Genomic DNA, 12495 nt, shown 5'->3' with positions numbered 1-12495 from the left:
TCACCTGGACTGCTGTGGCTCTCAGCTTTGATCACATAATGAGACCACCTGTAGAGCTCTATAAACGACAGATGCCTGGGGCCCACCCCCAGCTATCCTAGTTTAACAGACACTCGCTGCACCTGGCAGCTCTAATTCCAATGTGCAGTCATGGCTGAGAACAAGGTCTCGCACCCAACATTCTCCTCTTCATAAACCACCGTGTTACATGATGATCTTCATAAAATATAAATCAGCACCATACTGCTGGCCATTCACTTCTTTAAACACTTGATTCTCTTGCCTTCCACTCTCCTTGTTGTCTTCCCTTCTCTCTGGTTAACTCTCCCAGGGCTCCTTGCTCAGCTTACCTGCCTCCACCCACTCCCCAGCTGTCAGCATTCCCCAGCTGTGCTCAGGATCCTCCTTGCCCATGCCACAGGCATCAATTACCACTTTCTCAACAGCACTCTCTGGGTCCCTCTCCACACTACCAGTGTGCCCACCAACTCAGGCATATGTGTCCATTCGCAAGGACAAATGTTACTCATAACATTCAATTTGCAGTAGAACCTCCATATTTGATCACCTCCCTACATTGACTACCTCCGTAAGATGACCTAATTTTCACAGACCAGACAGGCACCACATTTACATATCAGTACATTAGGCCTTATAGTGGCCAGTTTGTTACAGTCCCTTGGGTGGTCAACTTACAGAGGTTCTACTATATATATGATACATTGTGCAATGGATTGAATGTTTACGTCTCCCTAAAATTCACAGGTTGAAATCCTAACCCCCAATTTGACAGTATTAGGAGAAGGGACCTTTGGGAAGTAATTACATCATGAAGGTGGAGGCCTCACAAGTGGAATTAGTGCCCTTACAAAAGAGAGCACTGAGAGCTCATTCACTCTCTTCTGCCAGATGAGGACACAAAAAGACAGCAGTCTATGACCCAGAAGAAGGTCCTCAACAGGACATGCCAGCACCTAATCTCAGATTTCCAGCCCCCAGGACTGAGAAATAAATTTCTGTTTATGAGCCACAGTCTATTGTACTTTGTTATAGCTAAGACAATCTAATTACTGTCTCCCTTACCAAACTGTTAGCTCCATGAAGGCAAAGATGAGCACATGTGTTTTGTTCACCATATCCGCCTACTGTGTCAAATGAACAGACAACTCCACAACTACTACTCTTCTCAGACGTTTCCAAGGGATCCTGCTATCTAGCCACACTGCCCTGAGCACAGCAGGCAAGGCGCTCCACATGCTGAGCTATACCTCACCTTTCTGACTCATGTGCAGCCACCCTTCACGTCTACCTTATGTCAAATTATACAGCACTGCTCACATTCCACAATTAAATCCTATATTTCCAGGCTAGATACCTTTCTTCCGCCTGCCAACTTCTTTGTCCATCCTATAGTCCACCTGGAAACTGCCTAATTTTCAGATAAGGCTTAGCCTCCCTGCCATTTCTTGAAAAGTGTCCCTTGGTCTAGTCTGGCCCTGTCCATATCACCCCATCTCCTGTCCCTCCCCCCAAGAGCCCCCATACAATTCCTTACTCCACTGTATCTCTCATACCACACGCTAATCTGTGCATAATCATAACATTAAAATTATTTATGTAAGTGTGTCTTCCCAACTCATGGTGACCTTGAATGTCCCACCCTTGACTTGATACATAAGAAGGGTTCAGTTAGTGTTGGCTGAAATGAACTGAAAAGAACACATTACACATTTTAGATGGTTCAGGATCTCATCAGATACAGACATTAATTCAGAAGACATACTTTTTAAACATAAGCCATAAAACAGGAAAGATGTATATTCCAATATTAAATTATATCGAAGTCAAATATTAACATTAAAATAACTCATGAAAACTAGATCAATCTAAGAATAAATAACAGGGATAATGAAAATTCATGTGGTAGCAAGGCACATCCAGGTAACAAGAACAGAGTTCTGTAAACTTTAAAGCAGAATACAGCATTAAGGCCAGGCATGGTGGCTCACACCTGTAATGCTAGCACACTGGGAGGCCAAGGCAAAAGAAAAGCCTGAGACCAGGAGTTCGAGGCCAACCTGGGCAATAGTAAGAACCTGTCTCTAAATTAAAGAAAAGAAAAAATAAATATATATATATAGTATATACATATATACACACACATTTATAGACACACACACATAGTAGAGATGACCACCCCAAGGGACTGTCACAAACTGGTCAACATATAGAGGTGGCCAACATAAGGAACCGGCCTACTGTACTGGTATGTACACGTGGTGCATGTCTATTCTATGAAAATTAGGTTAACTTAAGGAGATGGTCAAGATAAGGAGGTGGTCCATTACGTAGATTCTACCTTATATACAAAAAACTTTGAATTCTCTTTACCATTATTTGCAAATAAAGATGTTACTCTTTAAAAAGATTTTTACCTACCTTGGATTCAGATGGTCAATAAGGCAAATGACTAGGAAAAAACAAACAGCTCCCTTAAGAGCTGGAGTAAGGGCCAGGTGCAGTGGCTCATGCCTGCAATCCTAAAACTCGGGGAGGCTAAGGTAGGACTGCTTGAGCTCAGGAGTTCAAGACTAGCCTGAGCAAGAGCAAGACCCCCGTCTCTACTAAAAATAGAAAAATTAGCTGGGCTGTGTGGCAGGCACCTGTAGCCCCAGCTATTTGGGAGGCTGAGGCAGGAGTATCACCTACACCCAGGAGTTTGGAGCTTGCTGTGAGCTAAGCTGACACCATGGCACTCTAGCCAGAGCAACAGAGTAAGACTCGGTCACCAAAGGAAAAAAAAAAAAAAAAAAAGAGTTGGAGTGGAGTCAGGCAGGCCTCCTTCCCTCCAGCAACTGTTCCTTCTCTCCCGTTCATGAAGTTCAAGGCAGGAACACACAACAGATTCAAAAGGCAGATTCTTCCAGTACCATTCTGAATGCAGCCACACCTGCTGCTTCCCCTCCGCCGTAAACAGGAGTTAGACCCATACCATCCCTGGCCCAGAGGGTAAAGCAAGCTCAGCTCATTATTGTAACAAGACCTCACCTGCTAAGGATGGTGCCAAGTGCCAAGTTCCAATACAACAGGAATGTCCTGGCCAAACCTAAAACATCTAAGGAATCCAGGAGCAGTAGAGAATGTGTATTCCAGAGACAGACAACTTGAGTTCAAATCTCAGCACTGGCAAAATAACCCATGGGGGGAGAAGCTAACACAGTGGTCATTCTAGGAAGGAAGGCTGTGGTAGAGCTCCAGACATGACTAACGGTAATACTCTCCTCGCTGACCTGTCACCAGTGTGTTCATTCTGTGAAAATTCATCAAACTATTTCCCTGTTTATCTCTTTGAGCTTTCATCTCATCTCAGAAAAAAAAAAAAAAATCTGTACCTTTTACCGTCATCTTAGAAAGAATATATTTGAAATAATGAAATTAAATATTAAATAATGCATTAAATGATATATTCAGTAACAGTTTACCTACTTTAGTGGATTAAGAGGAGCTGGGCTTACAACCTGGGACAAAGCAGGGAGTCTAGAATTGCTGACTGCGTCACCAGGTGCTCACACAAGGGCTTCCAGCAGATACAAACTGTATTCTGCTCCAGTGGGACCATGTACAGTAAACTGACGCCTGTGACTTCTCCCCAACATAGTGGCTGGGGGAAGAAACAGAGATGATACCACCTAGAACTCTCTAAACAAATCCTGAACACAATCATTCCAGAAACAGGTTAATTTTATATGAAGCAAATACTAACCCTGCCCTCCTTTTCCCAGCCATATAACAGAACCTATTACTGGCTCAGTGGGTTAGAGGAGAGCAACTCACAGAGAATCAGGAAGTCATGCTATTGATGAGAACTTGCATTCAGACTACTAGGCAGCCCACACTCCGTAGGTGGGAAATGTCATGTACACAGAAACCGCAGGACTTGGCCCAACTCACACTGCTGGAAGGACCCAGATTTCCTGACTCCACTAGAGGGCTCTTTCCCTCAATCAAGAGGAAACAACTTTGAATTTTTTTTTTTTCCTTTTTACATTTTATATTTACACAGTCCATCCATCAGGAACTATGAATATTCCCTATTTCTGCAACACTGGCAACCACATGAGCTAAGAAACAGGGGAAGAACTTGTTCTGGCATCTTTCTTTTTGGTCGTATGACAGCCTTCCACTACCACAATGTTACTGTGGTGAGACAGTCACAGCCTGCCTGGGAACCACTCTGCAAAGGCCAGAGCATTCCCTTCCTACACCCTGGAATGGAACCCTGCAAATCTGAACACAGCAAACCTGGGCCTGAAACAGAGCCAGTGTGCATTTAAGTTGCTGACCCCCTGAAAAACAGACCACACCCCACCAGCATCACACAAGCGTGTGGAGGGGTGACAAATTATAAGGTACTTGGAAATGTGCTGTACAGACACACCAATATGACAGTTAATCATTTACTCAATTGTTTCCCAAACCAAGTTTAAGGAAAGTCAAGCATTTTCACTCCCTACTTTAAAAAAAAAAAAAATGCTTTTAGAAGCATTTAGTCATCACATAAAGCATGTCCAAAACCCATTCTTTCCAAATTATAAAAATGGATTTCCTATTTCCTTTCTGGAAGGAATGACACTATCCCCTTCAAAAAGGATCCTGAGGAGAGGGAGGATTAGAATTCAAATTTTCAGAGCTCATTTGGCTACCCCATTAACTATAAAATGTAAAAGCATGCAAAAATATTTGCTCTTGAAAACCATAAATTTATCTTATTACTACAAGATTCTACAGTGAAAAGTTAAAGTTAAAAAAAAAAAAAAAAAGAAAAGTTAAATTTCAGTGTTTTTAAGAAGGAACATTCTTAATCAAGGCACTTTCTGAAGCTGAAATAAGGCTCTTCTTTTCTGTCTGAAAAGAAGCTATAAAAGAATAGATATCTTTGAAAAGTTAATTCAGTCATTCATTCCATAAATATTTATTGAGCCCTTACTCCTGCCAGGTATTGTTCCAGGCACTGAGGACACAACAGGGAGCAAGAGAGAGAAGGCTTTGTTTTCACAGCGTGTACATTCCAGCGTTCCTGTTCCCGAAAGGCAGAGTTAATACTGAGTCTGCAGAAAGACCTCGGGAAATAGACAATGCAAAACAGATACTCCAAGTATCTCAACTGATTAGCCAAGCATGCAGCCTCCAAGGTAGAATTAAATTACTTCTGTACTTTGAAATCCAAACATCACAGTAAAAATCTGTCCTTTTTAGCAGTTTTACTGCACATATTTAAAGTATACAATTTAGTAAGTTTTGGCACATACACCCAGAAAACCACCACCAATTTCAATATAGTGGAGACATCCATCTCACCCCCCCACCACTAAATTTTCCTCACCCCTCTTTGGGATCTCTTCCACACCTCCCTGCACCCTCCCAACCCAGGTAACTTCTGATCTTTTATCACTACACACTTCTTGCATTTTCTAGAATAGATTTTGTGTGGCTTCCTCCATTCAGCATATTTATTTTGAGATTCATCCATGCTGTGTATCAGCCTTTCATTCCCCTTTATTGCTGAGTCGTATTGCATTGTGGTGAACGTTTGAGTGGTTTCCAGTTTGGGGCTGTCCACAAATAGTGCTGCCTAATCTCTTTCACCTGAGATCCAAGTGGCACTCCCACCATTTTTATAAACCATTCTCTGAAGACTCCCAGATTTTATTCCTCCTTCTGATCTGCTAGATAAACTAAGATTCAATACTGGTGAAATAATGAGAAGGGCACATCCTTATCTGGAAACGCGTTTCAAAGAACACAAAGAACCTCACCTTGCATTGCTCATTCTCGGGTCTTACCTGTGAATATTAGACACACTTGCAGTGACCATGATTGCATAGCACATTAACACCAGCACGAACAGATGTATAGAGTACCTTTAAGATAAAATGAGGGAGGAGACACTGAATATATTTCATAATAACATACCTAGTGGCCACCCCTACTGTTCCTCCACCTCCACGCTGTGCAAAACTTAAAGTAAACCTGAGTTTACTTAAGAGAAAATAAATCAAGTATTCATATCCTGTGCAATTAAAATATTTTATCATGGGGCGGTGCCTGTGGCTCAGTCGGTAAGGCGCCGGCCCCATATACCGAGGGTGGCGGGTTCAAACCCTGCCCCGGCTGAACTGCAACCAAAAAACAGCTAGGCATTGTGGCGGGCGCCTGTAGTCCCAGCTACTCGGGAGGCTGAGGCAAGAGAATCGCTTAAGCCCAGGAGTTGGAGGTTGCTGTGAGCTGTGAGGCCACAGCACTCTACCGAGGGCCATAAAGTGAGACTCTGTCTCTACAAAAAAAAATATATATATATTTTATCATGAAATGACCCCAAGAAGTCACAACATAGTTTGTCAGCTAGTAATGTCGGGAATCCATAAATGGAATGCTTATATACATTTTTTTCATATGTTACAATTAACAGTGCTCACAGGTGGGTTCTTTCTTGGGACTTTATTTTATAAGTTTTAAAGTACCAGTACCAAAATTGGGTTTCCCCAGGTACCAAGACTTGGTAGCTGATTCAAAATACTCACCCTTTCTCAAATTTTTGTGGGTTTTTTGTTTGTTTAATTTTTGTTTTTGGCAGGGGCTGGGTTTGAACCCACCACCTCGGGCATATGGGGCCAGTGTCCTACCCCTTTGAGCCACCGGCGCCGCCCATTTCTCAAATTTTTGTTGAAGGATTAGGGGCAATAATCTAATATAGAACCCTAAACAAATTCACAAATTTTCTGAAGATAACCTATTTCTAGAAACGCAGGACTCAAAACTTCTTCCCTAAGAAGTGCTACTACTCCCAAGGGTATCTGCCCAGTTTCCCAACAGAGAAAGTCACAATATACTGGCTTTCTCTGCTAAAGAAAGATTCATGTTCCCTAAGAGCTGCACTAAAGCCACTGTTTTGCTCTGACAAAATGCAAAACACCAGTATCTCTAACAGTAAAGCAAGAAACACACCAACATCTCTACAGTTAAGAAGGGGTCCTCACTGGGAAAAATTAAACCTTACAGCATCCCATTTACGTAAAAGAGGTGGGAGAATCTGTATAAGTCTAAAAAAAATTCACTGCTCTGACTTCCAATGGATAGTCAGTTTATTGGTTCCAGGGTTTTGGCAATAAATGGAGATTCCTGCAGTGTCCCCCAGTATCTTACAATAAAGTATTTACATACCATTTTACAATATATACTTTACACCATGGTATTCTACAAGAACACTGCCACAAAACACACAAATGATCAATATTAGAATTAGTAAAATTCATACTCACCAGCCAAAACAAAAGATGACAAAATAGATGCCAAAAACGGTAGCAAACACGTGCCTGACATCTGGGCTTGTTTTACCAGGACTTAGGTAGAGGCGAAACCAAAAAGCAGCAAACAACGCAAAAAGCTGGCATGCCACGAAATTCACCTAGTTGGGGAGGGGGAGAGAAAAGAAACCTTTACTCTGGGGCCTGTGTGTGAATTTGTTCTCTCTCTCTCTCTTTTTTTTTTACAGGCTTTCACCTCAAAATGCATCTCAGACTTGGATTTGAGTTTTACTCCCAACAGAGTATCAGTTTTCAAGAGGAAACAAATAAGAGAAATGATAACTGTACCCTTGATGTGAAATGAGAAGTGACAAACCCAATAGTTCCTTCTCCAACCACTTTAAGACTGGCCAAGGTTGCTTTCCCACACAGGTGGCTTTTCATGTAAAAAGGTCTAAACTGACAGAAGCTCTCTTTGCTGGGTTTCATTCACAGCTGCCCAGCACAGCACACCCAAATACAAAGCATGTGTTTTTTCACAGATATAAAGTTTGGCAATGTAGGAAATCAAATGCTTCTCCAAAGCCTTCGTCAGCTGCTTTCTGACTCTAATTCTCTCATTTTAAATTAGCACCAAATGACTAACGGCATTCTTCAAAGTCGAGGTGAGAGACAGCAAAAGCCACCAACACAGGGACAGCCCTGATTAACCAGCCAGTGCCGACTCTGTCTGATTGTGCCAGGCAGACACCACGTTTCCTTAGCAAAATCTCAGTGGTCTCTCTCTGGAGAATATTTTGCCTAACAGAAAACAAAAGAATTCCCCGAAATCTGTAGGAGAAATCAAGTGATTTTATAAAAACAATAAACATACCTTTGCAATTTAAATTTATACGAATCAAATTCCAAATGAGCGGTTTAACCATTCATTAAAATTAGAAGGATAATTTTAATGCTTCAAAGTATTCCATGAAAACTTCAGTCTTAATTCATTTTTAGAAGGCACTTAATGGAAAAGAGATTGAAGATATGAATAAACCCTCAATTTCCACCTCAGTGGGTTTTTTATGCAAAAATATAAACTGCAGCTGATAATGAAATTCATTAGGGCTGAGCTAAGAGGTAGAGTTGAAAGCAGCAGACATCAGCTCCACTTGAGCTCATTTGGTTTTTCCAATAAAAACAGTTAGTCTGAATTTTAAAAAATCAAATAGACCCCTTATATAACACGTAGAAAATATTACTTCCAGAAAATTTGTGTTTTGGTTTTAAAAACTGACCATATTGAATTTCCCGTGTTTGAAAATTACGCCTCACCAGCCCGTCCAGAAACCTGTTCTCATTACTCTCCACCTTCACTTCCTTGAAGGACTAAGAAGTGACACGTGAGCCTACCCTGCAGGATTTTGTCTTATCTTTTGAGCAAGGATAAATAAACAACCCAACAACTGTGAACACACACACACACACACACATATACACAGAAATATAATCACATTAGCAAAGACTTAGCAATAGAAATATAATTGCTTTAGCAAGGAATTAGTAATTGGAAAGTCAAAACCCTATGATCAAGGCCACCAGGCTAGCCTGTAATCCCAGCACTCTGGGAGGCCAAGGCAGGAGGATCGCCTCAGCTCAGGAGTTCAAGACCAGCCTGACCAAGAGGGAGACCCCATCTCTACTAAAAATAGAAAAAATTCATGGGATGTCCTGGCGGGCACCTGTAGTCCCAGCTACTCAGGAGGGTGAGGCAGGAGGATCACCTGAGCCCCAAGTTTGACCACCGAGAAGGAAGAGAAAGAAGACATGTTCCCTCCCTTCAAGGAGTTTAACATCTAACTGGGGAATGAAACAAATAACCTACAAGAAATTGCCAAGTAACAGTAACTTTGTATGAACTGACCAAACTTTAGTTAGGCTCCTAATAAACCTTTCCTTGGTGTACTTTCTTGTAAAATCCAGTTCTAGCAAGAATCCCATCCTGCAATATCTGATCACCCTTGATATCTGATCTGGTTCCCCATCCTCCACGATCCCCCAAGTGGTGTCTGGTCACCCTGGCCTGTCTTCAGCAAGGATCTCTTTAGGTCTATTTAGCCAAGATACTCCTTACCCTAGTGCTTATTCTTAGAAATTTTGCATCCACTCACCTCTACTACTTGGCTATCAATTCTCACTTACTCATGCTGTATTCAGAGTTGAGATCAGATCTATTCTGAGGTCTCTTTTCCCCTATTGCAATAGTTCTGAATAAAAGCTTGTATTTATTGCTTCAACTACTGTCCAGCTCTGGTTTTTCTTTTCTTTTTTTTGGTCCAAAATACAACAGTTAATTTTATTTTGATATGCTAGAAATAATCTGAAAAGAAAATTAACAACCCAATTTCACTTACAACAGCATCAAAAAAAAAAAATACTTAGGAAAATCTTAACAAAAGAAATGCGAGACCTGCACGCTGAAAACTACAAAATTGGCAGAAAGAAATTAAAGAACGTGTATAAAAGGAAAGACGTCCACTGTTCATGAATTGGGATATTAACATCAATAAATTGGTAATGCTCCCAAACTGATCTACAGATTAAACTAAATCCCTGCCAGTGGTCTTGTTTTTCTTTGAAGGACTTACTACATTATGTGTTCTACATTACACCTCACCAGCCCTTCCAGAAACCTGTTCTAAAGACCCCAAAGATCTGGAAGATGAACTAGGTAAAAATTGATGGAGGTTAAGAACATCAAAAAATACTATGGCCTGGATTCTAACCCTGACCCTTCTGATTTAATGGGCCTGGCATCAGGGCTTTGAAAAGTTCCCAAGTAATTCTAATATCAAACAAGACTGGGAACACCTAGTTCAGAAATATAGAGAGAGGCTTGGCACCCGTAGCTCTTTGGTTAGGGTGCCAGCCACGTACACTGGGTCTGGCAGATTCAAACCCAGCCTGGGCCTGCTAAAAACAACAATGACAACCACCACCACAACAACAACAAAATAGCCGGGCACTGTGGCAGTGCCTGTAGTCTCAGCTACTTGGGAGGTTGAGGTAAGAAAATCGCTTAAGCCCAAGGGTTTAAGGTTGCTGTGAGCTGTGACAGCACAGCACTCTACTGAGGCAACATAAACATAGTGACATTTTCCTTTTTCTGTCTCAAAAAAAAAAAAAAAAAAAGAAAGAAAGAAACAAAGAAAAACCCGCAACAGAAATATAGAGAGAGAAACCTACAAAGGCAGCCAGGAAGAATTGGGCTTCCCCAAAATGAAGAAAAACACAAAGGGCAAGGAGAGTGGACTTGCAAGCTTTATGGCCAGATTTAAGAGTGAATAAAAGCTGGGCAGCCATGACTCATTGGAGGTAGGCCTCCTTAGCCTCCAGAGGGTCTCCAGAACTGGAATGGTTTTCTTCAAAACCATTGAGACTTATCTCCAAGGAAGACAGTGCCGCACTGTGGGAAAACTACATCCGATCTGTTTACCCAGCAAGTGAAAAAGAGAATGAGAAGACTCACTTGGTCAATGAAGCAGTCTGCCATTTTTCAGTCCTTTCAGTCACCATAATATCGTGTGTAGCTCACTGAATGGGATCTGACTCTAAGATTACCAAGAAATCAGCTGGACAACTGGGCACTCCACTGCTTAATTCTACAAACACTTATTGGTTGACTCTACATGCCAGGTCTTGGGGACAGTGCACAAGACACCATCCCTACCTTTAAGCAAAGAAGAGACTTGCTTGCTCTGGGGCTTTAATCCCTTTATTTCCAAAATGTATGCTGTAGGAGAACTGGCTCTCATGTCTCTTCCACCTCTAATGATCTCTGGTTCTGTATCTAGGGTTTTTTTAAAAACCGAAGAATCCATTAGGCTGCCTGGGCTCTAGCACCTTGGGTTCCTAAGTAAGAATCCAAAATTCAACTCAAGAGTGAATGGTCATACCCCAGGAAAACAAAACAAGCTTTACCAATCAGAAACCACCATCAGAAGACTTCACCAATCAGACACCAAATTAGCTCTACCAAGTGATTTCACCGTCAGAAACCACCAACTGAGCTCTAACTAGAGACTTTACCAGTCAGAAACTACCAACTGAGTTCTAACTAGAGACTTCACCAGTCAGAAACCACCAACTGAGTTCTAACTAGAGACTTCACCAGTCCGAAACTACCAACTGAGTTCTAACTAGAGACTTCACTAGTCATAAACTACCAACTGAGTTCTAACTAGAGACTTCACCAGTCAGAAATTACCAACTAACCTCTAACTAGAGACTTCACCAGTCCGAAACTACCAACCTCTAACTAGAGACTTCACCAGTCCGAAACTACCAACTGAGTTCTAAACTAGAGACTTCACCAGTCAGAAACCACCAACCAAGCTCTAACTAGAGACTTCACCAGTCAGAAACTACCAACTGAGTTCTAACTAGAGACTTCACCAGTCAGAAATTACCAACTAATCTCTAACTAGAGACTTCACCAGTCAGAAACTACCAACTGAGTTCTAACTAGAGACTTCACCAGTCAGAAACAACCAACTGAGCTCTAACTAGAGACTTCACCAGTCAGAAATTACCAACTAACCTCTAACTAGAGACTTTACCAGTCTGAAACTACCAACTGAGCTCTAACTAGAGACTTCACCAGTCAGAAACTACCAACTAAGATCTAACTAGGGAATGTCCCCTTTAACCAATCATATGTTTCTATTTTGCTTCCTTAAACACCTTATGAAAATTTTCCCCTCACATCCTGTTTGGTAGAGCCAGAATTGCTTGTAGTCTGGCATGGCCAGATTCATGACTTACTGAATGTTCAAATAAACTCTTTAAAATGTTAACAGGCCTAAGTTTATCTTTTAATGCCAGAATTCTTTTCCTTGACTATTAATGGTAAATGCCAAACTCAAGACTTCATCGTGGATTAAAAGTTGCCCTCTACATGCAGACACAAACCACTCTACCACCCTCTTCCCAATGGATGGTTAGCTAAATGCTCCATGATTTGCTCCATGCCAAATCATCCTATGGCAAATTTTCCTAAAGCAAAAGTGAAAATACATACTATCACCCCTCAGTTCTAACAGGAGGAGGGTTCTAGCAGAAACAGGCTTGCTTTTAGTTATCAGATGTAGTCTTACAAAGCAGGCTGAATCACAATGAGATACACTTTATACTCATTAGGATGGCTATT

The 12495-nt window shown here is 41.5% G+C and overlaps 1 protein-coding gene across 4 annotated transcripts in view; it reads right to left on the bottom strand.

The window, feature by feature from the left end:
* Positions 1 to 12495, bottom strand: part of MBOAT1 (membrane bound O-acyltransferase domain containing 1) — a 98675-nt gene that overhangs the window by 38796 nt on the left and 47384 nt on the right. For all 4 annotated transcript variants that reach the window (XM_053603454.1, XM_053603455.1, XM_053603453.1 and 1 more), the window contains exons 2-3: positions 7320 to 7465; positions 5844 to 5921 (exon numbers count right to left, since the gene is read on the bottom strand). In XM_053603454.1, coding sequence (XP_053459429.1) covers positions 5844 to 5921; positions 7320 to 7465 — 224 coding nt within the window. The remainder of the gene's footprint in view (positions 1 to 5843; positions 5922 to 7319; positions 7466 to 12495) is intronic.

This window comes from Nycticebus coucang, chromosome 9, assembly GCF_027406575.1.
Source record: "Nycticebus coucang isolate mNycCou1 chromosome 9, mNycCou1.pri, whole genome shotgun sequence".
In the NCBI taxonomy this organism is placed as follows: domain Eukaryota; kingdom Metazoa; phylum Chordata; class Mammalia; order Primates; family Lorisidae; genus Nycticebus; species Nycticebus coucang.
Note: the sequence above shows the minus strand (reverse complement) of the source record. Positions and strands in the feature narration are given on the sequence as shown.